Raw genomic sequence first — 26446 nt, 5'->3', positions numbered from 1 at the left:
GTGGCCCACTCCTCACTCACAGAAGACCCCAGGAGTTGGGCGCAGTGCTCTCCAGAGACCCTCCCCCAGGGTCTGGAGATGGTAAGGGGGGGTTCCAGCCCCTCCCCAGCCAAGAGATGCTCTTTCACAATCGAATGTCAATCGGATGTCACAATCTCAATCGAAACAGGGAGGAGCCTCCAGCATCAGGGAGGCTCGGTCCTCATCTCAGGGATGTGCTCCCTGGTGAAGGTGGCCTGAAGCATCTGGTTAGTGAGATGGATGCACGGGTCCCTCAAGGAGAAAAAGAAAATCACAGGGACTTGGACAGGGGTGAGAGGAGACTTCAGGGGAGGACCTGTGCTGGAGGTCACTACCAGTTGTTGCCAACACCATTCTGACACAAGAAAGATGCCGGTGGAGAAATAAATCAAAATGGCCAGGAGATTTAGGTCAAGGTGAGTTTATTGTCCAAATAGCACAACCTAATTGCATCCCAAACCATTTCAATTCCATCTTTAAGCTAATCAGAATAACAGGTTATTATTTCTTTTTTTTAAAAAAATCACTTAACACTGAACAGATAGGGCCTCTTCAAAGGCAGCTGACTCTACCGTGTCCCATCACAGCCAACGGGCAATTTCCCTTACTTCCTAAACCCTCTCGTGTACACCGATCATGCTACTGTAGCACTTGCTAGCATCCCGACCAAATAAACACCCACACCTCTTATAGAGTACATTGTGAGAGAATAACATTGACTTGATATGGCATCACACTCGTTTGTAAAGCAAAAAAAAAAAAAAAAAAATTATAATAATAATAAAAGAAGTCCAAGACGAGAAACTATAACTGAGAGAGAAAGAGAAAGAGCTGAGGTACAAAGTATGAGGGCAACAAACATCATAATGGAAAAAAATCCAGTGGCCCGGTGGTTTGCTGGGTTGGCCGGCAGTAAGAATGAAAACCAATTTCAAAACAAAACGAAACAAAACTTTTTTTACTTTTAAGGACAGGCACCTGTCAAAATACACTGGATACTGTAATGGTTACAGTCAGTAAGGCACTTTTTTCCCCCAAAGTAGGCTGCAGGCAAAGGAGTACATGTAGCGCCAGCATGCACAGAACGTCTGCTGATGGCTCCTTGGGACCTGAACCAAGCATGGGGTCGGATAACCCAGCCACGTCTGAAGGCAGAGAGCACGCAAATGCAGGGGATCATTCTGGTAGAAAGGACCCGTCTGGGTGGTTTAGAATCCAGAATCAGGAAAAGCCACGTGGTCCGAGGAAGCCATCAACATCCTCTGGAGTCTTCTGCCCTATTTGTACACATGGAAAACTGCAGGGGCATTCTCGAACACGGCCCCGAGCCCACCCAATGGAAGCTGAGCTCACCCTGGAGCTGCAGCCTGGTGTTGGCTGAAGGGGATTTTACCGTCTCAGCACTAAGTTCCCTTTTAAAGCTATTCTCAGGGTTGGACTGTCTCAAAGATAAACAAAGAGGAATCCTTTTGGCGTAGAAGCCAGCTGGCTTAGCTCACACTTCCTCCTCATTTCTACCTCCCATTCCCACACTACCAATATTATCTTCTTGAACTAGAAAATCATTATTTACATGGTATAAGGTGCAAGTCTATTTCTTCTCCCAGCCCTGCCCACTGGCCTATGGAGAGAAAATTCCCCTGCCCTCTTTGAGAAAGTCACGCAATCCTGCCTAATGTTCTCGACCGGCCTGTCCCAGAGGCCCCCAGGCCGGTGTGGAGAGGCTGAGAGACGCCAGCTTCCGGTTGAAGGGCCCACCTTGCCAGCCGGGGTCTGCTGCCCCTCCAGCCTGGTCATGTGAGGCCCCATCAGAGGGTGGTCTCGAAGCCAGGCGCGCCCGACCTGGCTAGGAAGAGAGGCAGAATAGAACCTCTAGGACAGAGCAGGTAGACCAGAGGGGAGCTGGCTGTGAGACTTGGGGGGGGGGGCTGGGGTTGTTCCAGAAGAACCTCCTCTTGGAGAACCCATTCTCCAGGAGCTCTCCTTTTAGCACAGGGGGACCTTCTGTTGAGGGAGCTGTCCCCGCTGCCACCACAGGCTTCTTGACTGTTAGGAACCCGCATGGCGTCTTGTTATGCTTAGGCATATATTTTTGGCATACTAGGATTATCATCCCCCCTGGGGTTTGGCCAAAATAGGGGAAGAAGCAAAATTTGGCAGATGAGGGGACAGCTTAGTCCCCACTGGTGGAGTGAATAAAAACAGAGAGAGGAGGGGTAAGGAAGAGACAAACAGATGACAGCGTAGAAAGAGACCAGAATAGGCCTGAAACCCCTTTAGTGGGAGGTTGAGAGAGAAAAAAAAAATCCCGGGGAGAAGTGAACTCTCCCAGACAAAAACAAAAACAACCCTACCAAGGAAACCCAGCTCCAGGGGGAGGGTATAAGCCCCTTTAAGAAATCCAGGGTTCCCCCTTCCACCAGAGGTGGGAGGCAGAAAAGTCAGACCACCTAGCACCTTCCCCCGAAGGGCCCCTCACTCCCTTCACACTAGGCCAGGAGGACAGGACAGGAAGGAGAAAGAGCTGGATAGCCCCAGGGGCACCCAGGAAAGGGAAAGTTCCAGGCTACAGGAAGCATCTGCAGGCCTGTCCCCTTCCTTCTTTGTCAGGGTCTGTCGTTGGCTGCTTCTGTTTGAGTTTAGGGGCTGGTCACCATGACATGACTTTTGACCTTGCTTTCCCTTCAGGCTCTGAGATGCCCAGGGCTCTAGAGACCATGCCTTCTTCCAGCCAGTGGGCTGCCCCAGGACAGTGATCTGTGCAAGGTGGGCCCTTTGAAAAAATCTGGCTGTGCAGCTTTCCTCTTCAAAACTTCAGAATTCACCATCCACTGCCCCAACAGAAACTCCCTAGTATTTTAGGGTCATGCTAACTCATCAAGTCCTGAACGCTTTTAGCCACACTGCAAGAGAGACCAACTCATCTGGAGTGCATCCACCCATCTGGAATGCATCGCTGCAGATAAGCGGCCTCTCCACCTCCCTTCGACTACCATTCAATACACATCTCACCTATTTTTCCAACCATGCCACTTCAATGCAATTTAAAACCTGAAGACTCTTTAGCACCGCTTGCCAGAGGGTCTGGCAATGCAGGGCGCACACCTGCTGTGGCTGGGAAGCAGGCACCCCACAATACTGCATCCTGCAGAGACACAGACCCACGACTCAGACCTAGGACTTCTAGAGATTCTAACACTTCTAAAAACTTCTGAGATTATCCTAAACTGGGGATGCCCATGTCAGGGAAGGAAAAAGATAGAGGGCAAACTTTCAAGATGGAAAGACCCTAAGCAGATGGAAGCCTGCTTTGGAAAGGCCTGCAAGATGAGGATCTTGAAATCGCCTGCTAGAATGCTTTTACATCTGTCTCCTGATACCTGACTTCCTAGTCCATTGCATAAATGTTTGTGCCCAGAATGTCTGCATTGGGGGTGGGGGTGGGGGGTGGGGAACCATCATGAGGAGGATACCAGAGTCAAAATGGAAGCCTGACGACCTTGCCCACTGGACCCGGGGGCCGACTCCGCCCTGCCTTCCACAACAGAGGAGTTTGCAGTCCCTTCCCTGCGTCCCCTCTCCCACGCTAATGGGCTCCCAAGCAGAAACTGTGTGGTTGTGAGGTATTATGAAAACAAAAGTGTGAATCGTTTTCTTTTTAGCTATTGATTTTATCCAGTAAACCTGAGGTAAAGAATACTCTGTCTTTGAAGAATGTGATCAGAGAGAAAAACAAAACAAAACAAAACCCAAAATGAAAAAAAAAAATCACCATGAATATGCTACCAGAAGAAGAAGAAACTATGGAAGGGCTTTTCCAGTACGAAGAACTCATATCTCAACCATCCACTTCAGGACTTGGAATTTAAGCAGTAAAATAATATATTATAAAAATGTTTATAAAATAGCAGCACACTCTGTGAAAACATTACAGCTAGGTACTGTTAATGTGAATAAGGATGAATGATCTTAGCCTCTTAGCAGCGCAAAAAAAAAAAAATAATAAAAAACTGAACACAATAAAACGAAAAATAAGAGACCCTTAGATTTTTCTCCATCTTCCACCATCCTACTACGCGAAACAAGGCAGAATCTGCGTCTAAAATAATTCTTCCAAGAAGCCCTGTTCTGATTTTTTTTACTTAAAAAAGGCAAATATTTCAACAAATAGCTTCATTACCTGTCAATTATAATTGTGCAAAAAAAAAAAAAAAAGTTGTTGCTCCAACCTCTTTGTTAACTGAATGCCTCTAAGAAATGGAGAGGGAAAAAAATTCAAGTACGCTGAACACAACTTTGCAATGAAATGAGCAAAAAACGGAAAGGGAACACAGTGCCACACTCTGAGGATGTTCATTTGTCTGTTTTTGCACCAGCAATAACTTTTCTTTCCATGTCCAAAAGAGAAGTAAATATGGTGGGTATTAAGATCCTTCTGTGTCATCGAAATGGTAACAGATCTTTTGTGTTTAGGCTTTTCTGAGGAATGTTGTCATGGGGAATGTCAGCGGAAGAGGGTATCTCTTGAGTCCTGGTTAGGGACCCCAGAACTATGTACCGGAGAATGACAGCTACCAGGATGGGAGAGTTACTAAGCAAGGGGGGGAGGGGGCAGGAAAAGGGAGGAGTCTATTCAGCATGATTTGCATAAACCATCCCATCTACCCCTCGGGAACAATTTTTCAAAGTGCTTTTCGAATGGAATGGTTTATAACAATGCTATAAATGCTATACAGTGGACCAGACATGCCAATCAGCACCAAAAAAAAAAAAAAAGTTTTTTCCTAATCAGAGATGCCCAGGTCACATCACTCTCTTTAACACTCAAAAAAGAAAAGATTTCGTTCCAGATCCCACCCTTGGTCTCCACCTGCCTCTGTTCAGAAGAGTTTTGGTGACAGCCCATTGCTAAATCGCCCCTTTCAATCCAAGTACGATGAAGCCTGCAATGAACCACATTGGAAGTAGAAGCAAGGATGTCAGAAAACATGAAAACCCAGAATCCAATTGTCCAACTGGCAAAATAAAACATCTTTTTAGGTAGCAGCTACTGTAGACAGCAAGAGTTCTTAACGAGAGATGCAGCGATGCTCCTGACCTGGAAAAAGAGTGGCTGGGAGCAAAGGTGCTTCTACATCCAAATGGTTCGATCGCGCTGAGAGACTGTATTGTCCTCCCCATCTTCCCTCCTCCTTTCTGATTCCTTCTCGAGTTCATTGCTTTGCAATCTGATCATGTCATACATGGCATACGCAGTTCCTTGAAATGATCCTAAAAGGGTGTATGTGCTAGTTGGTAACATGAAAAAAAAGTCTCCTCTAATTCGTTCCCATATTGCAGACGTTTTCTCTAGCTACTCTGCAGTTTGCTGTAAGCATTTCACTATTACTTTTAACATCATCAAACAATAACTGTTCGCATATACAAGGGATTCCCTTCTGTTGTACTTCAAATAGGCACCAAATGCTTTTAATTATTCCATTTTTATAGGACCTCTTTCTCTCACTTCTAAAAGATCTTTCCATATGATCTAGGTGGGGGCAGATTTTTTTTTTTTTTAAGTTGCATCCTAAAACATAAAGAACAAAAACATAACCAGAGAGGAGAGAACAGATTGGAACATATCTCTCCCCTCAGCCCAAGTGACCACCTCACAGGTCGATTTCCCGCACATCTGTGGGGGTGCTGGCTTGGTCCAGTTCATCCTCTGACTTGGATCCATCACCCTGGTCCTGGCGGAACTGCTGCAGGTTGTTGAGCAGAACCACCTCAATCTGCTCCTGGCAGGCTTTGAGGCAATCCTAGAAGAAGAACAGCCCACACCAGCCTGGTTAGCAAGACCAACAGGGCACAGAGCGTCTTACGAAGAAAACATACACAGCACAAATCTTGCACGATTTGCCACATGCTTGAAGGGCCAGAGAGCCTGGAGGCTCTACCTGGGGTCCCACCACATCTAGATCCCCTGAGAGTGTGCAGGAAATGCAAAACTCGGCCCACTCCAGGCTCGCTAACCCACACCTGCAGCTTAGGAGAAGCTCAGGTGATTCAGTGGCACCTGGATCTCAGAAGATGAGTGGTTTATGCTGGGCCTGGTGACCGAAGGGGCTGACTGGATGCTTCCTGCTTGGAGAAGTTGCTCTTCTCTCAGACAGAAAGAGAAAGGAGCACCTCGGGAATAGAAGAGCATGTACCTCATGGTACTGACCCTCAACACCCTGTAAGCATGTAAAGACCAAAGCATCTCCCCTTTTTTTGCACTTGAATGCTCATTAAAAAATACATCATGTTTACAAAAATTCTGGGCATCTGAGCTGCCCAATCTGAGGAGGAGCACAAATGAACAGTACTGCTATGGTAATCATCTCAATCTGGTAGGGAAATTCAGGGTGTTTGCCCCAGGCAGAAGCTTCTGTTAGTGAGGTGATGAGGACAGCGATGACAGCTCTGGGCTCACCGGGAGAGACTGTGGTTGCCACTGGCCAGTGGGATGTGAGCTCTCCGTGGATCGCCCCCAGTCTCTCCCATGAGGTGCCTCCTGGGGCTTGAACCCACCTGGTCTTCCCACAGGCTCACGCCCGCCTCCCTTTTGTTCATCTCACCGTGTGATTCCTCACTGTGCCCAGCACAAACGCATGATCTTTCTTTTCCAAGGACCTGAAGCAAGCTGGAGTTAACTACTCGGGGACAGTTTCCACACCCCAATTTCTGCCCTTTCCTACCCACCGTGTGAATGTGAGAAGGATGAGGGGTGGGGTGCTGGCTCTCGGGCAGTTATTACCTTCTCCCATGTCGGTTTCCCCACTTGAAAAGCAAGGACAATGACATATTCAGAGTCAGGACTGATACTATATTGATGTGAAAAGTTCAACCAATGATCAGGATTGATCATGAATAACGATAAATCAGGTCCTGAAATCCGAAAGAATTCTTTAGGTTGCTTTACAATGAGATACAAATTAGCATTTGCTCAGGACTGCAAATTAGCATTTGCTCAGGTGAAGGGGACCCCAAGCATCTAGCAATGAATTTGGAACCAGAGACAAGGCCAGGCTGCAGGGGCCACTGGCACCTCAGTGTTTCCGGTGCCGTCTCTTGCTCCCTGTACTTGTGATTACCAACCTGAATCATATTGACACTGACCAGCTTGTGACTGCCCATTCCTCAAACTTAAAAAGAAAGATTATAACTAAAACAGTTACCCCAGAATTTGGGGGGCTCTAAGCCCCTACCATGCTCTTTTCTGGATTCACCTATGACAGAGCAGGGCGTTAATGCTCTCTCGAATCAGTCATGTTCCCCTGCTCTGGAACATTCTTTGGAGTCTCTGCCTACTCTCCTTCAGGCACCCCTTCTTTGAGATTCCTCCATTCTCAATGCAAGTTTCAACTGTGCGGAGCCCCCATTTTACCCAGAAATTGTATGAAAAGCTTCTTGAAGATAACAACAACCTGCCTTGCTTTATAAACCATGTCGAATCTTCTACTTCCAGATGGCAAAAGAGATCAGTACCCCCTTTCTTGGCAGCACATACTCTGCATGCTAGCACCCCAGTTTGGCTTGGCACTGCCAGGAACCTCCTCGGGCTTCCAAGGAGTGTGTGAATTTCCCATGTGCTGATGGTAGGAAAGGGCTCTGAGAGCTGAGTGTGTAGTGGGTGTCTGCTGAGCCCACACAGCACACTCTGCCCAAGGAGCTCCAGAGCAACAAGGCAGGATAGTCCCGGGGCCTGTCTGGAGGGAGCCAGTGAGTGGAAGGCAGGAGAACTGTCTCCAGCCTGAGGATGCTGTGCCAGGTCAGGCTGAGAGGAGGAAGCTGAAGGGGGGACAAGATGGGAGAGGATGGAGGGGGAAAAGGGGTTAAGAGAAAGCAGATTTAGGCAACGGTACACAGGTCCTGACAGAGTCTGAGAACTTGGGGGCCTTCTGGCCTTTTGGTGTACAACAGACACCCTCATTTCACAGCTGAAGACGTGGACTGAAGCCTGGTGTGCTCCCCAATGACACCCAGTTCAAAGCTCAGCCTGGCCTTTAAAGGGCAAGCCTCCCCGCCTTCCAGAACTCTCTTCTCTATGCACCTCTGCTTCTCCAGGGCGCCATATGAAGACACCCAGGGCAAAGGACCTCTGAGAAAGGGGGACAAAGCCCCAGTGGCAGGGAAAACCCCACAAGGCCTGTCTTAAAAGATGTTACGTGCACGTGAAGCCTACCAGCCCCGAGACCCTTGCTTCCTGGCGGCCTCCAAAAGCACCCGCCATTGTGTCACGATGCCCCAAATTAAGCTGATTAAAAGGAGCACCATAATGCTCGTCTGTCAGCCCGGACAGGTGGCACTCCGCAATGCTGGAGGTCGGGCAAGCCTCCAAGGCCATGATGATCGGTCCCGCCCCTGCCCACAGCCCCCCAGCCCCAGGGCCCTAACAGGGCGTTTGTGATCTCCAGCTCTTTCCACGGGCCTCCGACTTCCTCTGCTGGCTGGCTCCAGCCCCGTGCCCTGCACCCTCCTCGCCGCCATGAATGGGCCGACGGAACTCCTACCACCAGCCCCCAGTGTAACTGCATCACCCATTGTCACCACACACGCACTGCGCTCAACAGGGGGACAAAGGACTGAATGAGCCCCAGACCCGCGGCCAACTCAGGCAGAGACAACTTAGGAAACTATCTCATTCTTCCTTTCTTCACAGGCTGTTTGGCTTATTTCCTTGCATACCAAATGAGGCCCACAGAAAAAAATAAGGCAGGAGAGGGAGGCGTCAGCCTCTGATTCAATTCCTTCCCCTCCCCACCCCCAGCTTGCCTTCCAGCAACCTCACGGGGTTCCCAACCAAACATAGGCCCTTAGAGTCTGCAAAGGACAGTCTCAGTCATCCAGGGGTCTTTAGAATGGACAGTGACATAACATTGGGGACCCCGGGAAGAGCATCAGCAAAATGAAGACAGCTGCAGGCACTGTGGGTTCTCCTGGGATACCTCAAGGACAACCCAACCACAAAATGCCAGATGACTCTTGGGAAGGGCAGTTCTGGAGTCTTCTCTGGAAGTCTCCCCAAGCACAGAACTGTAGGGACCTTAGGGGCTGTCAGTGGCCCCAGAGCCAGGACAAAATATTTAGACAAGGGAGCTGTGTCGGAAAGGATCAACACAATGGCCAGGTGACCGGAGCCCGGATCTGTTCTTAAATGTCTCCAGGGCCTCCCCCTAATGTCTCCATGGTCTGTGAGCCTCAGGCCACTTTTCTATGAGTGAGTCAGCAAACTGTGAGTCAGGTGAAAGCTAAGTGACCGGCTTCAAGGTAAATTCAGGTGAGACTCAGGGGACCGTGACACAGAGCTGGTCAAGAAACAGTGAGCCTGTCAAAGAGACACAGGCAGGCCACATGGGAAAAAGCCCTTCTTGGACCTCTCTGCCTACCTCCCCTCACCACCCCACTGTCCTTCGGTTCCTTCCTTCCTCCTCCCCTCCCTCTCTTCAGCCTCACTCCCTAAGGACTCTGCCAGGGGCTCTGGATAAAGAGCTGAGTAAAAGTTGGGTCTCGTTCAAGAGGTTCTATAGACAAGTGAGCAGTGAGATAAATGTTGGCACCAGAGCATGAGCTAAGATCGAGGGTCCGGAGAGGAACCCCAATTCTTCCTGGGGAAGCGGGATGCTGGAGCCTTCCCCTCTCACTTGCCCTTGGCAACAGGAGCCCGGTAGATGCTCCCCCATCGCCAGACCTGCCTTTTTGGCTGGTGTCTGTTTTTAGCAACACTTATGAGTGGAAGGAAAAAGGACTTAAAATATACCACCCTCTGAGACTTTTATTCCCTGTAAAACTGTCAGGCTTCTCACTCAGCTTTCTCTTTGGAATGAAGCGTTCCGGTTTATTTTGGCAACCAGAGGGAGCAACAAAGGCCCAGCTTTCTCAGAGTCGCCTGGGTCCCTTCTCTCAGAGCTGTCTGTCACTGGCCTGCATGCTACAGAAACCCTTCTGTCACCCTCAGCCAAGGGAACCCTCTTTCGAGTCTGTTCCCTGACCATCCGCAGAGAACACTGGAAACTAGAAGAAATCACCAAAAATCGAGGTGCAGAGGGCAAGCACAAACCTGTAGGGGGCTTTAGGGTAAAGCGTCAACCCTGCCCCGTTCCTCTTTTGTTAACGGACCAGAGCCAGTAGGCCAGACACAATGTGGCTTCTCTCCGGCAAGCCACGCTGACCTGGAGGCATTTCCTGCTGCGGGCCGAGGACACAGCATGGGTACGAATAGGGTGTGTGGCCAGATAGACATGTTTCTTCATATTGTGGCAAAATATACATAAAAGTTGCCATCTTAGTCATTTGACGTAAACAGTGGTACTAAATATATTCACCTTGTGGTTTGACCATCAGCACTCTCCATGCTCAGAACTTTTCGTCACCCCAAACTGAAACTCCAAGCCCAGCAAAATGTTAACCTCCTCCCCCCACTTCTTGGTCCTGACACCCTCTGGTCTCCAGCAGTCTCCCTGAATTTGACTATCCAGGTACTTCCTCTAAGCGGAATTACACATTCGTCTTTCTGTGACTGGCTGCCTTCAGGAAGTGGGATATTCGTGGTCCATCCACAATGGAGCCTGTTTCAGTATTTCATTTCCTGCTAAGGCTGAAGGAAATCCGCCCATGTAGACATCATGCTTTGCTTCTCTGTGCCAAGGACACCTTCTGTCACCATGGAAGGGCCGCGCTATCATTAGGTATTGTGTGCTGCTTCCTCAGAAGCGATTCTTACTGGATTTCATGTTCCTACACATCAGTTAGCGTGTAATCACTATGATCCTCATTTGCTAGAGTTTCACAGGCTTTGCTCTTGATGGTCTGGATAATCACTAAGTTCTTGAATAAGTTCATGTCTTATTGTCCACTCACTGCTCACACACCCCAACTTCTACCCCAGGGTCTGGAGGCCATGCCTTGCTCCAAGTGTAGTGCCTACAGCATGCAAGCCTTCCACGAATACTTCCAGAAATGAATGGAGAGGAAGTGCTTGGAACACACCACTTCTTGCCTCATGAAATGGGAAGCAGAGCTAAGAAGCAAAACTCCCCTCTTCCCAATGCTACAGTTTTTCCAATAGTCTTATTACTGGCTTCACTCTCTGTTTCAGCTCTTCAGAGAATATAGTCTGCAAGCTGAGGCTTAGCGCCTGAGCCCAGGGGGCAGCTTCCCTGTCCCCCAGCTCATGTCCTGAGAAGCGTGGGCAGACTCTTACCACCAGAGCTCTTACTGCGGTCTGCAACTGTTACCTGAAAAAGCAGTGTGGCTTTTACATTCTACTATGGTATGTGATTTTCAACAGCCGAGTGCTTTCCCCTGGCCCTCGCCAGTTCGGTAGCTGGGGTTTCGAGGAGCAGACCTGGAACCCAGGTTGCCTCGATGCAGTCTGACAGCAAATGAGTGTGGTGGCCAGCATTCCCTCCACAGGAGGTGAAGAGCGAGTCTGGAGTCTTGAAAAGCCAGGCACTAACTAGGAGTCTCAGTGACACCCCTAGAAGGACCTCTGTCCACTTAAAGGGGTGACAAAGAGCCATGTGGGGGAGGGCTGGAGACCGTAGCACAATCAGCCAACCAGAGTCTATAAATATCTGCAAGAGCTTCCTATGCCTGGGGTGGCACTCCTGTCACTGACACTTTTGGCTCTGGGGGTCGAGGGAGGACTTGTCTTAAGACAGGGGTTAGGAGTTCTTTTTGTCAGGCAGCCTTAATAGGAGATACTCAGAAAATAAAGGACACACACCACTTTGATAAATGCTGACTTCTGTCCAAGATATGTCTCCGGGGGTTAGAAAGCATTCTTCACGTGAAATGGCCCTGAGGGGTCTCTTCCATCTGAGTTCTGGAAACCATCTTTAAAAAGCCTGTGTTTGAGAGCCAGCATTGGAAAAGTGTATCTAAGCCTGGCTTCAGGGGGACCCGGCCATTCCTTCAGCCCGGGTCAATCCTTCAGCCCTGGGGCTCTGCCCCCCAACATCGTCTCGAGATGGCAGTAGATGCCTGACAACATACAGCCTGGGCTCTCTGTTTGGCCTCCAGCTGGGGGAGGCCTCAGGCCCAGACCAGTAAACCTCACTATCCCTCAGGTCCGTATAGACCCACTGAAGGCACTCAGAGGCCCCGGAACATCCCAGCAGTCATCTTGACGGTCCCTGAGCCTCCCCAAGTCACTCCCTGGGGGTCAGGGTGGCAGCTCTCTCAAGCTGCCTCTAAACCAAAAGTCTGGTTCCAAGTGAGAAATGACAGAGCTGCAGCCGGAGTGGGATGCAGAGTCCCAGACCCACCGTCAGCCTCCAGGTCCTAGGCCCAGCTCTGGTAGGCGCCCCTCTCCCCCCCACACCGCTGGCTTCTGCTCCCTCCTGCCTAAGGAGCAGGAGCTGCTTCTCAGACCGCCAGCAACCTCCCTCCTAGGGGCCAGCAGCAGCCCTCTGCACCCTGTTCTGTTTCAACCTTTCTTCTTCTAAGAAGCTTCCATTTCAGGCACCCAGAATTTCAGCCCCTGGGCCTTCCTAGGGGCATACCAAATGGAAAAAAACCTACAGCTGATCATAGTGCTCTGAATGTCGACAGCACTTGACTGTTGCACAAGTGCTCTTCATGCATGACCACCGTGGACAAAAGGGAAGTGAGACGAGGCGGAGAGGCCTGTCCGGGCAGACACTGTTTTCAAGGTGGGCGCCACTGTGACGCCGCTCCCTGCCTGGTCCAGCCCAGCCCTGGCTCTCCCTCTCCTCCTTGTGCCTGTGGCTGTAGGGTGTGGCAGCAGACCTGAGGGCTGAAGCCGTGGCAGATGGTAGCCTGGCCATGGCTTGGACATAAATAGAAACACAGCCACAATTCAGGCCCACTGGGGGGTCAGTGCCACACAGGGAAATTGGTAAATGTGCTCCCTCCTCCATGTCTCTGCCCACTGCCTTCTCTTCCCTGCTGGACATCACACAGGCTTTGGACAGCTCAGAGGACTCACCTGCTGAGTTCTACCTGTGATGTGGAGCTTAGAAGCCACCACCAATAAAAAACGCCTCTAACACATCATTAGCATCATCATCATCAAGCCCACGCTCTTCCTAAACAGAACAAAGAGACATCTGGTCTGAACCGAGAAGGTGATCGCCACCTACCACATCCGTGTTGGTGACCTTGGCCAGCAGATCTATCAGGGCGTCGCCAGTGAGTGAGCTCACGTCTTCATCCTGCTGGAGCCCGCAGATGGCAGCTCCCACGCTTCCAGTTGCGATCATCGACGGGGGGTACATGGCGAACTTGAAGTCTGCAAGGAGAGGGAGAAGATCAGCACCCAAAGGTGCTCAAGGCAGAAGCATCCCAGCCGGAAGGTACTCAGACACAGGGTGGCAAGAGTCAGCCACATCAAAGTCAGCCTCCCACCCCCCTCTCTCTCCAGCCTTCCCCTCCAGGGGCTAGAGACTGGTGCAAAATGAGGATCAAACCCCTCTGCTTCCAGCTCTCCAAGGTCAAGAGTAAGGGTGCATCAGAGGGCTCAGTCTGGGAGCCCCGACACCTCGCTTTCTCTGAGCACTCCCCCAAAGGAGCTGGAGACCAAGGTCACCCACTGCTCCAACCATCCTGAAGATACCAAGATACTGCTGATAGCTCCCCCACTCTGCACAGATGAAGCACCGCGCAGGGTACAGCCGACATCCCTAAGGACACAAAGTGTCCCCCTCACGTGATGGACGAGCCTCCCGAACCGCCTTGTGGTGTGAAGAGGCTACAATTTCATCCTCAACCACGCTGCGCTGGAGGGAACCCCCCACAGCGTATGCTATCTCTAAGGTTAGCACTGCAGCATGAAGTTACATAGGAGGAAGGAGAAATGGGGGAGGTAGGAAGGGAAAGCATGGGTCCCCCTTCAAATTACAGCATGCATATTAGGTTGAAACTACAGAAACAGTTCAATCGACTACTTCCTTTTCTCCCTGCAAATGCCCACTTACAGCTCTTCCGTGGAAGGCCTTCCTCGGTAGCCCACTGTCTTACATCAAGTCAGGGCTGTCCTTGGAGCCACTGCTGAATCATCTACTGAGCCCCCTCCCATCTGGGCCAGATCCCAAGAAGAGGCCTGGCTGTGTGTCGGTCTTCTGTCTGTCCCCTGGGCTCTCTTCCCATAGCCCACTCACCATTTCCAACTCCTGGGGGACACAGGCGGCTCCACCCACCGCCTCCTGTCTCTCTCCCCTCCATGCCTTTCTCAGCCCACGCTTGTGACAGAGTCAGTCTCCCTGGCCCTGCTCTGCTGTAGGTCTCTTCCACATGAGGTCACAGGACTGTCCTCTGCCCAATAACCTTGTTAGCTTCCCCCTGTGACATTCATACTGTAGATGAGGCAGCCAGGAGCCATGGCCCCGGGCCCATGGCGGCCCTGGGTGGGAGCATCTGGCAGGGAAGGGCAGAAGAATGGCCCGGCCCTCCCTCCCCTCTGCCCCAGGCCTGGGACCAGGACACACACTGCCACATGCCTATCTTTGTTGTCCCGCTGTATGCAAAACTAACTCCATTTTTAGCAAATTAATTAATTTCTGGAAGCTGGGGAGTAGACATGGGTGGTCCTGAGATGCAGCAGGTGCTACAATCACCCAGAAGGACAATGTGCACTTCCCTTCTCGGATCAGTAGGACAATGCTGGGACAGCCCTCAGGGGACACTGTCCCTTGTCCCCCAGAAGCATAGAGCAAGAATGTAGGTGCCTCTGGGCAGCTCAGAGGGTAATGCACAGGCTGGGCGGAGCGCACCAGGGGCAAGAAAAGGTTCCCCTGCCACGCACAGAGGCAGATCAGGATGTTTTTCTAGATCCTTCAGCTCAGTGCACCTCTGGCTAATCAAAGGTAGGCGACATGAGAGAAAAAAAAAAAAAGCCTGGTCACACGATGGGATCCTGAGAAAGCCACTGGCTTTCCTCCAGGCCCCTGGAGCAACATGTATCTGAGAGGGGGTGAGTCATGTCAGAGCTTTTCCACCTTCCAGTTGCAACTACTGACCCATCGGCGGGTTCCTCTGTAGGTCATGCTCCAGCATGCTGTTGTTGTTGTTGATGATGATGAACTGAACAGAGTAAGATAGAAAGTATCTGGAAGGAAGGCAGACAGTGAGAGTAAATAGTGCTCTGGGAAACCTTTGTATCAGTTTTGAGGGACGTGTAAGTGCATCTGGAGTGTGTTACAAGAGTAATTCTTCATGGTTTAGGTGAGTTTAGGCGAGTTTAGGCTGGCTGAACTCCCAAGGGGCTTCCAGAGCTAATTTGCTTTTACTTAAGGATCTAGAATGAGAGCAAATGCAAGGTAAGGAAAGAACAAGAAGAGAAGAACAAGGCAGCTTCCTGAGGCATCAAAGTCACAGGCATCTTTCCACACAGCATCCCGGCCGCCCCGGAGCACGCTCAGGGACACCTCCTTTCTGCTGCAGGTAGCAGCTCAAGAATGTGTGTTTAGTGCTAGCTCTAACTAGCTGACCTCACCCTCACCCGTGGAAAGTTCTGCCTGGCCCACTCAGCCGTTCCTGGAAACTAAGCTTAAACCCTGGTTTGAGACGTGCTCTGATATCATCACTTGGGCAAGGTGGGAAAGGGCAGCAAAATTCAAACTTCCTGCATTGTACTATGTTCAAGCTCACAACTCTCCATTAACATGTAGACACATACACACATGTGCATACTGCTAGGTGGGTACACAGAAAATGCATGAAAAGCCCCTAGCTCAAGGTGGGGGTAATATGTATACATCTGCAAAATCTTTTAAATAGTATTTTAGTAAAAAGTAATCCCAGGGCCCTCCCTGGTGACACAGCGGGTTAAAGCACAGCACTGAGAAGCTAAAGCCACGTCCGCATGAGTTCGATTCCCGCCTGCCCCGGAGGTGACCACATGGCACGGCAGACCTGTCCTGACCCGCCTGCTGCTCCCCTCAGCAGTGTATGTACTTCGTAGACTGCCTGTTCTGCTCCCCACTCTGTCTTTGGTGAAGCCTCTCACTGTCCCTGAGCTTCTGGCCTGTACCCCAGTTCTGTACGCACAAATAAATAGATCTTAAAAAAAAAAAAAGCAATCCCAGTAAAAACCTCTCAGACAACTCCCAGTCTCTTGGTCACAAATGCAACAAGCTGTGGGAACAGAGGGGCTCTGGGGGCGAGGGTCTCTCTTCAGCCGCTGTTTCCAGAGACCCCCCCCCCACCGCCTGCTCCCCCAGGAGAGAAACGGTTCACTGAGCAGTGAGCCATCCCGATTCCTCCCAAGATGTGAAACACAACTGCACTGTATTCTACATGGCGAGGTGCATGCTACATGGGGGACTTCCAAAGAAACTTCTCATCAGAAAGACGGTGCTCAAGAGCGTCGCGCAGGGTGGCTACCTAAGGGGACTCACTAAGAGCAAGAGCAGGATTTGGGCTGTACAGTCAAGAACCTTCAAGAACCGGGAGGAGAGCAGGGAGGCTCTCCACGTTGTGTGGAGATAGGCAGGTTACCTGGCCTCTCTGTGCCTCTGCCCTCTCACCTGTGAGGAGGATCATAACACCACTGGGCTCAGAGGGCTGTTCTGAGGGTTTAACTGAACAGCCTGTGTAGGTGCATAGCCCCAGAATCAGGCGCTACCGTGATCCCGGCCATCACTGCCAAACTCTCCCACTGGGACCTCCTGTGGCCTGGTGATGGGCAACTCTGACCAGGAGACTGCAGCGCATCTGTAGGGGTGAGAGAAGGCACCTGGCACCCTTATACTCCATGTTGACGCTGGGATGGCAGGCAGAGGCCAGGCCAACTGAGGGCTTGGTGTTTCCCATTCACTATCGGGGTGCTGTGTGCTACACATCACCCCATCCAGTCTCCAAGGCCTTCTGTTGGTGTGTCAGGAATGGGGAGCCAGCGCCCAGAGAATGGGAGAGGTTACAAGCATACAAGGAAGGAAAGATGTTGCCAACCTTCTTCCCAGGGCATCCCACTATCGCTGAGTCAAGAACAATGGCCATGTCCCAGAAGCCCCTGCGGTGACTTCCTCGCTTCTGGTGAGGAGGGGGAGGCCGGGTGCCCCCAGGGGAGGCCCCATCCAGCACAGGCTCAGGACTGATCCTCCATGAGGAAGTCATCAAACCCAGAGAGGACGCAGTGACTCGCGGAAGAGAGCGCCCTGGCTCTGGAGAGCAGATCCGCCAGCACCAGGGAGGTGTGGTCCTGCATAAGGTGCCATGATGCTCCTTCCGCTGCGCCAGGGCAGGGTCCGGGTCATCATCGTCCATTTGGCGCCTGCGCTTCTAGGTGAGATTTCCCAGAAGGAAGATTTTTGACCGACACCCGTGGTGATTCGGTTCTGGCAGTGAGCTCTGTGCTGGCTGTTCTGGCCACGTGGCCCGACCTTCAAGTGCGAGAGCATGTGCTGCTTCTCCACCTCTAGGGGGCGAGACACTCGCTCTGAGGCTGAAAAGAGGGAAGCCCCAGGGCGACCCATCTCCCCTCTCTGAGCTGCTATCAGGTGGACGTAAGCCTAGCAGGCTAAAACAGGGTGCCCACTGGCTAACCAATGGTGCCGGCAGCCACCCCTCCTAAACCACCCCCACATAGGTTCAGCGGGAGAGCGTGGCGGCTAAGCAGCCTGAACTCCAAAGGCCGGGTGGGAAGGGCCCCGCAGACGGCCCCTCGTGCGGCTCTCAGCCAGATGGGAAGTGAGATAGCCCTCCGCACATGGCCTGTCTCCAGGGGCCCTCGCAGAAGAACTGAGACGCTGCTCAACTGCTAATTCCCTGCTGCCCTGTCACCTCTCCACATGCAGGCGACTCAGACGCCCATGCATGGGAAGGTGTGTTTCCATTCTTCCTTCCCGGCAACCGCCAAAGCAATGTCCCTTTTTTGGGGCCAGGGCCAGCCTCCAGCTCTCCAAGGCCCCGTTGGGATGGGCTGTCACAAAGCCTGGAGAACTGGGTGAGCACTGGGTTAGCACCCGAGGTCCAGGCCCACCATGCACAGAGCCCGCACAGCCTCTTAAAAGGTGCAGCTCCTGCTACAAAATGAGGGTGATTCAGGATGCGGGGGAGGGGGGTAAAGTGCCTCCTCCTTACCAAGTGCAAACTCAATGCCTAGAGGAACTCCAATTATTCTAGACTAACTGGAATCATCTGCTGGGCATGATATCATACGTCAGGAATCTCCCCAGGCTGGGGTGCGAGCCTGAGTCATCTCAAGTGGTCCTTCCGTCATGGGAAGGTTGGGGGGCGGGTTCTGACCATCAGGGCCAGGGCTACTGCACACAGGGGCTGGGTACACTCGTACAGGCCCCAGTCTCTAGAAGGAGGACTGGAGGGGCTGGCTGTCCATGACGTTCTGCCCTGCGGCCCCCACCCCCATGCCTCCTTTGACCAGGACTAGCCTAGAGAGGGGGCCCTGGCGGTCTCTGCCTCAGAAGCCATTTGGGGCTGAGGACGAGGGCAGCTCTGTCTCCCTATTGTCTCGCCCAGTGCTGCCCTTTCCTGGGGCCCCAGGCTCCCCTGCTCTCTCGTCCCCTTTCACACACACATACGCTCTCCACACAGGCTGCACAATTCCTGCCAGCTCTTTCACAACCAGTTTTCCCCATAAACTAGCCACACAGCCTGAGATTGGCGATCGTCTCCTCAGATCCCGCGGGCCTCCAAGACCCTGGCTGCAGGTGCTTATCCAGCTCCTGGGCAGAAGAGAGGGACGGAGAGGGGAGAGAGGCCTGAGATGCAAGGCCAGGATTGACTGGACCTCGCCTGCAGTGGTGCTCTGCTCCACGAGGCCCTCTGTGCTTGCCATGTGGTGCAAGATGGTGCTGGCCCTCCAGAGGCAGCCTGCCGGGGCTGGGGGTGCCCACTGCGCTGGGCGGGATTTCCTCCCAGAGCAGCAGCCTTTACACAGGCAGGCTGGTGGGGAATCCTGTGAGTCGGTCATTCAACCCCAAGCTCAGCTGGGGGCAAGATGTGGCCCCAAGGTAAGCCCATCCTTTTGAGGCACTTGCCCTGCTCCGATGGGCACACCTGGCTGGTTGTTCCTGGGCTGGAAGGTTCCCTTCCCCTGAGCTTCCTTCTGCCCTGCCCAGAGCGCTTGCAGGACTCCCCGAGGCTGTCTGCATGCCTCCCTCCGTCTCCCTTTGGGCCTCTGTCCTCAGTCTCTGAATCCCAGGCTCCCCACTCTGGCCTCAAAAGTTGGCAGTTACCCCAAGGATCTGGGCAAGAAGGCCAGGCATGGGGGATGGGATTCCCAGTTTTAGAGAATGAGTCTTTACAGAATCTAGGGAGCCGCCCATGCCACAGTAATTCCACCCTCCACCCCTACCCCAATCACAGACCAGAGAGGTAGAATGGATGGAAGCTGGGCTCTGGCTCTCAAGGGCTGGGCAGTGAGGGAGCAGAGGGCCAAGGGTCAGCTGTGAGGCCCGGGGAAGAAAGGACTGGCTGACCCCTCCCCCACAGCAAACCATGACAATGGGGAGGAAAGGGAGAGCCAGACCTTAGAGACAAAATGACCAGTCAGTAGGGGTTGACCCCCAGAGCCCAGGCCAGACAGCAGGGCAAGGGAAGGAAGCAAAAGGATGGCTGGTGTCTGAAAGGCAGCAGGCACCCATGGGGCACTGAAGAATGGCCCCCCAGGGCTGCACCGAGGGGCACCGGGCTGTCATGGCCGCCCCGAAGCGGGACTGGATGGGGGGTGGGGCGGGGATACAGGACTAAAGAAAATCAGACAGAGGAAATCCAGGCCCTAGAATCAAGTGGGGGCGGCTTGTGGAATCTCCTGTTCAAGTAGGCCAGGCAGAGAAGGGGTCTTGCTGGCACAGGAGGCGGGCAGCTGTTTGAGTTCACTTAGCTGAGACTGGAGGGAGAGGAGGGCATTTTCACCACCTGGGCTGACTTCTTCCTGGGACATCATCTTGTTCTGATTTTCATTTCCCTGCCACTTTGAAAAGGCTGTGGGGTCAGGCCTCAACAGGGGGTGTTTTGCAGACAAGCTGAGGGTCAGAGAGGTCAGGTGGTCTATCCTGGGTCACCTGGAGATACATAGTCAAGCCTGCCCTTCTGACCGTGAGGGGAGCAGATACACTCTGTATCTGCACATACACAGGAGTAACATGTAGCAAGTTATGCATGAAAGCAAACCTCTTGAAACACCTGTATAACTTGCAGCTTGGAAACAAGCTGAACTCTTGGCTTTACACAAATTGTTCTTTACTTAACCCTGAACTCCTGAGGTCTCTCTCCTGACATGCATGTCCTGGGGCCATCACCAAGAAAAGAAGGGTAGGGACTAGCTAAGGGCAAGTTTCTGAGATAGTATCAAAGCAGATGAGTCACATATAAAAAAATGACATATCAATTGTGGGGTCAACAGGGTGGCTAAAAGCCTGGCTACTGGTAAGTTTAAGGTGGCAAAGGGGCCCCAGGAGAGCAGCAGGAGCCAAGACTAGGAACCCAGACCCTGCAGAAAGGCAGCCAGGCCCACTCTGCCTGCGGCCAACAGAGGCAACGGCTACGACAGTAAAAAGAATTCCTTTGGTGTCCCGACTTATCAGGACAGGCGGTGCATTTATCCTGACAGTGTCCCTTTAACCTGCATTCGTCCCCACCCCTTAAATTTCCTCTTGGGCTTATCTCCAAGTCACCCTGTTCCTCAAAAGATTAAAGATTTAAACACAAGCAGAGAGCAGTACATACAACCTTCAAAGAGCATAAAGAATATTTTAACAGGCACCATGTTTCCTCCTCACTACACCTGTCCTCACTTGAGCGAGAGACAATATACCAGCTCAAATAAAGGAAAACACCCCAGAAATGCGATGAACCGGGACCACCCCTCCCCTACACACCCAACCCCCCCCAACCCTCCCCCCCCCCAGGTGAGAACCCCATTGGGCTTCCCCAGTTCTCCCTGGGCGCCTTCGCAGCGCCCCCTCCTGGTGCCCGCCTGCTCCTACCGGTGGCGCACAGAGCAATGAAGGTCTGCGCGTGCTTGCGGATCAAAGGCAACTTCTCATTGGGCTGGGGCAGTTTCCGAAGGATGTGCTCGATGAAGTCGTGGGGTGTGACGGCCGCCAGGTTCCACTTCAACTTGCCCAGCACCACCAGCTCCCACTCCTGGTAAGGAAGGGAGAAGGGAAGCGTGTAAACTCCAAAGACTGACCAGGCGTCAGGGGCTGGGGGCTGGGATCAACCCCTTTTTAATGATGCTCATTACGGAGCTGCTGGATGGTAAGGCGGGCCCATTTGTCAGAGAGCCCTAAAGCTTTGAAGCTGTTGACGGCTCTTCTTAGGCTTCCAATGTCAGGCTCCACTGAAAATAATGAGGGCTCAGGTAGCGGGTGCCAAGATTCCACTTCGTTCTACTTCTTTTCCCCTCCAGCTCCCCACCCCCCACCCCAGCCTGCTTTCCTTGCAGTGTTGATGCCTGCCCACCCAGAAAGCTGAACCCACAAAAAGATACTGCCAGGGTCACGGGGGCCCTCTGCTAGTGATTTATGATGTACGTCTCTATCGCTGGATGAATAGTCTTTTTTCCGACCTCATGGAAAAATGATGCACACGGATAAAGCTCAAAATTAGGCTCCTTGGCCCGACTCCATGGCAACCAATTAGCTTGCTTGTAGTTGGTGCCAGAAAGTGCCATTTTTCTGGCTGCTGTTAAAACTGCCCCCTGGACCCATCGTGCAGAAATCTTGGAGAAATGGCAGCCAGAGGAGACCCCTTCACCTAAATGCTTCACAGGACTTTGTCATCAAGACTGAGGACCGGGGTGGCCATCAGTGACCCCACGTGTGCAGCAGGATGTGATCAGGGTCAAAGTCTGGGCAGAGTCCCTCTGTCTACATGCTGACCGCCCCCTCTTTTACACTTTCAATGAACAGCCCACCCAGTGAAAAACCTGATTTCTCTCCCTTATTGGGCCGGGGTGGGGGGTTGGGGGGGAAGGGAGGTCGGGGAGGAGTTGTGTGTATTGTACTTAATGGGAGATAGGTCAAAAAGAAAACCTTAAGTTATGCGGAATCCAAGGGGAAAAAGGCTTTCCCATAAACCATCATAAGAATGTAAGAAAGAGCCCAGATTGCCAATGCACTCCACTGTCCCAGGGACCCTAAGAAGCCTGAGGCTCCATTTGCCTCCAGGGCCGCAGGCATGGGGTAAGGTGTGGTGTGATTTCCTTCTTTCCTTTGGGGGTCTTGGCTTTCTCATTAAAATCAGGTAGCTCCACTGGATCGCTCCTGCTGGGATCAGGACACTTGGAAAGGGAAAATGGAGGGTCTGTGTGGAGCTTGCGTGTTCCGGAAAGATTGGGGTGTCCTTAAGAAAACTTCAGATCACCATCCCATTGAAACCAATGAGCCAAATGTAAGATTACTTTTTCCTGGTCCCCCCATGAGAAAAACAAAGTAGTTCCCAAATCTAACATTTTCTTCTTTACAAGCTTTAAAATGAGCCTTTGACTTTTGACAGTAAGTTGGCAGTAAAGAAATTCTAAGACGTCTTGAAATTCCAGCTCTTCCTTCTCAAAAGGAAATGTGAGTTTAAACCACTCTTTTAGTACTATTATTAAAGGGAGCAGATCTCCCAGAAGAAAGCACCTTTCTGGGCCTCTGGGCCCAAACTAGAAGCAGCAGAAATCTGGCAGCGGTTCAAAGGTGAAGTCATTCATGCCTCTGTACATTCTCCCAAGTCCTCCCCCATCTTTGCACATGTCTACCACTAGGTGGCAGCACAGCCCCAGAAAGCCAGGCCCCTCACAAAGAACTCAGTTCTAGCAGCCCCTGGACTTTGTGCAGGCCTTGCCTGTGAGGAGGGGTAGGAGGCGGGAAGAGTGGGGCCCCTTTCCTAAACAGGGCGGAGAAAGGTGTGCAGACCACTGAGGGTGGGCCTCGGAGCCGCACTGCCATTCCAGTGCTGCTACAACGTGGACATCTTAAGTGGGACGCTGTGCAGGGGAAAAAAGGGTTAGATTGGGTGGGAAAAGGGTGGCTGGCGAGGGAAACCAGTCAAGACAGGACCCTGTGGTGGAAGAGGCTGGCGCCCACTGGAACTAGGCACCCAAGCCTCAGATTCCTCCAATAAAGAGTCACACTTCCACTTTTTGCCAAAGTCACTGGGCTGATATTTTGGAAACAGCTACTCTGTGCAGGTATCTGAAGACTTTGCAGCTCTGTAAGAGGCTGCCTTTGAACATGGGGCTCTTAGGAGACATATGCTCCAGGTTCCTGTTACTGAGAAGTCAGGCTATTTTCTCCGAATGCATCGATTGGGAATTTGGAATTGAATGAAGACATCAGAGGCCTGTGTTTCCTGCCTCCCACACGCGTGCACCGGCCCATGTGGCCATAAAAGGTCTTACCAATGCTGACTTCACCAGGGTCTTCTTCATGGACGTCTGCTCTATGTTTAGCACAGTGTAGGGCACACGTTAGGAACACAACCTCATATTAAAAAAGGTATCGCCCCTAAGTGTCAGATTCCAGTGCTGGGGTCTGTTAGACTCTAAGAATTTATTTTGAGTGCAGCGGGTAGCACCAAGAGGGGAGAGAAGAGAGAAAGGGAAGGTCATTACCAGCAGCTCCTGGGGCTTGATGGAATTGTCGGTGTAAATGCACAGCTTCTCAGCGGTCAGGGGGATGGTCTCCTTGAGCTTGGAGGCCAGGAACATGCACACAGCACCCAGGAGCTGCAGGTGGGTCTTTGGGGTCGGGACTGCAGCTAGGAAGCGGTCCAGGTAATTCATGGCCAAAGAGAAGACCTCCTCTTCACACTTCTGCTCCTCACAGACCTACATGGAGAGTGGGACAAAGTTTGGGGGTTGGGGGAGGCGAGAGAGTAGAAAATAGTATCAGGAAAAAAAGGGGAAAATAAAATAAAAATGTATCTTAAATATTCGGTGGGGAAGAGGACGAAAATAAAGATGAGGAAATGGGACTCAGTCTAAACAGACCATCCGTGTTTGGGTATTGCTCAGGTGGCTAAAAAAAAAAAAAAAAAGGGGGGGGGTGAATTAAAAATCCCGAAAGGGGCGGCGGGGAGTGTCCGGAGAGGCTCCGCGGCCCTTTGGCAGCGGCTTCAGCGCTCACTCTTACTCACTCGCTCTCTTTTTTGGATTTCGTCATCTTTTCAAAAAATCAATAAAAATATTCTGGAGGCCCCTAGGGTGTCCTTCTTGGACCCATCCGAACCCTCAGACCCTGCTCTATCATTCCCGACAATTGGAAAAATTGCCCGGGGGGGTCCCCGCGGCCCAAGCGCCGCTAACCGGAGGGTGGGTGGGGAGAGGAGACGAGGAAGGGGGGGGGGAGAGGAGCGAGAGAGCCGCGGCGCAGGCGGCTGGAGTCGGAGCGGGGGGCGGTTTCAAAAAATAATTAAAAATCGAGGAAATATCCTAGAAAAGCCCTTTTGGCATGAAAATCCCGAAGAGGACCCAGGCTTCCCGAAACGGGGGTTTCGGGTGCCGGAAACGTCTGTAGTGCGACTCCAGGGGCTCTGAATCCCGAGGGGAAACTTGAAGGGTTGAGCGCTACCGCGGAGTGTCCGGCCGACTGCGGCCCACAAGGGCAGAAACTGGGGGACTTGGTGACCAGCTGGGGGAAAGACGAGGAGCGGGGAGTCGCTGGAGAGAGGCACGAGGGACTCTGACTTCTCTTTTAGGGGTGCCCCAATATCCCCCTCCCTACACACACCTCCCCCCCTTCCTACCCCACCCAAATCTCCGCACCGAGGAAAGTGGAAAGTCAAACTGTAAGTAACCTTCGTGAGGTGGGGGTCGCGGGGGAGGGCTCTATTAGAAGTGGGGTGGTTGGAATACTTGGGTGCGAGGGGGAGCTGGAGACGTTTTCCAGCCTTCCCAACCCGAGTTTGCAAAGCAACATGGCGAAACCACGGCAGGTCCGGAGCTGTGCATACGTGGGCACACATGGCTTGCTCCGCAAAGATTGGGAGCGAGGGTACCGAAGTGGTTCTTTTGGGTCCCCCTAAAACACACGTTTCTTCATTGTGACTTCCGGGGCTCCTGAATTCCCCGTTTCTCTCCTCCCTCCCCCTCCTTCCTCCCCCTCCCCCTTTAAGTGCCAACGCGGAGTCGCGGCCACATGCGGGGACTTGAGGCTGGGGCGAATATGCTCTGGCCTTTTTTGGGGGGGCTGCTTTTTTACCGGTCGCCCGATTTCACGCTCCTACTCCCTTCTTCACCGCCCGAAAGCAGTCGCGGCTTTGCAAAAGACAGGTCCGGATGGGGGTGGGAAGAGGCAGCCACATGCAGGCACACGCGCGCGGGATGCTCCCCACCCCCGCCCCAGGACAGTGTCTTTTCCACCACATTTTCCTCACACTCTTCTCTCCCGGCCCCCCACCCCAGTTAATCATGCACCCTGCAAGGGTCCGTAATGAGGCACACGTCTCGCCAAAGGGCGCGGGGAAACCTCGCGCACAGGAGAAGAGAGGCGAGCGCGGAGGCTGCCCTCACCCAGTTTTAGGGTCCCTGCGTGGGGGGGGCGGGGGAGGGGAGCAGCCGGGAGGGGGCAGACGGGGCGTCTGTCTGCAGACCTACCTCCAGCATCCAGGTGGCCACCATCCTGCGCATGTAGGGCTGGATGTCCTTCTGCACGCATTTGAAGTAGGAGCACTGGGGAAGGTAGCGCTCCTCGATGGTGAGCAAATTCTGCAAAACGCGGTCGTCGTGCAGCAGGTTGGTGTCCCGCACGGCCCTGCGGACCGGGTCGACCTCGCAGCACAGCAGCTCCATAGCCAGCCGGTGCCCACTCGGTCCCCTACTTGCTCCGGACTGGAAAAGTTATTTTCGGAGGGGGGAGGGGAGAGGGTTCCCCTTACCTCCTTCCTTTGGCTAATTAGGGAGTTTGGGGGGGAAGTTTAAGGACAGAGAGAAAAGTTGTGGGAGAAGAGAGGAAAGGTTTGGGGGGTGGGAGAGAAGATCCGCGGAGGCTGCCTCAGCCTGCGCTCCCCTTCAAACTTGTCTGGCTCTCTCCGACTCGCTCCGCTCTGTGCGCTCAGAAGCAGTGACGCAAACTGGCTGGGCAGCTCTCCTCCCCAAGCCTCGCTCCCCTCTCTGGTTCCTCCTCCCTTTCCCTCCCCTCCCGCCCCTCCCCTCCTCCTTTCAATCTCCCCCCCCCCTCCCTTTCCCCTCTTGTTATTAAGGAGAACAGCAGCTGGCCCGAACTAACTTCAAACGCGGTCCCCCGCCCCCCCCACCCCTCTCCCTGCTCTCGGAGGCCCTCTCCCTCCATCCAGCCCCGCATGCCAGGGGCCCCGATAGGGGAACCCACAAAAAAAAAAAAAAAACGATTTCTATTTATTCCCTCTAATCTCGCACATTCTGTACGTGTATCGCGCCAAGACCCCCGCCCCCCTTCGGCTGCTACAATTCTGATGCTGACGCCCCTGCTCGTGTATTTTAATCGATTCAAAAATGACAGAAATGACG

The 26446-nt window shown here is 52.6% G+C and overlaps 1 protein-coding gene across 1 annotated transcript; it reads right to left on the bottom strand.

Moving 5' to 3' along the window:
- Positions 1-426: 426 nt before the first annotated feature.
- On the bottom strand, positions 427-26056 carry CCND2 (cyclin D2). Its single transcript, XM_004692856.2, has 5 exons — positions 25556-26056; positions 23573-23788; positions 20958-21117; positions 13152-13300; positions 427-5822 (listed from the first exon to the last, which is right to left on the bottom strand). The coding sequence occupies exons 1-5, from the start codon at positions 25748-25750 to the stop codon at positions 5673-5675; spliced, it is 870 nt and encodes a 289-aa protein (XP_004692913.1). The 5' UTR covers positions 25751-26056; the 3' UTR covers positions 427-5672.
- Between the last annotated feature and the right edge of the window lie 390 nt (positions 26057-26446).

Source organism: Condylura cristata, unplaced genomic scaffold (genome assembly GCF_000260355.1).
Source record: "Condylura cristata isolate star-nosed mole 26May11 unplaced genomic scaffold, ConCri1.0 scaffold00034, whole genome shotgun sequence".
In the NCBI taxonomy this organism is placed as follows: Eukaryota; Metazoa; Chordata; class Mammalia; order Eulipotyphla; family Talpidae; genus Condylura; species Condylura cristata.
Note: the sequence above shows the minus strand (reverse complement) of the source record. Positions and strands in the feature narration are given on the sequence as shown.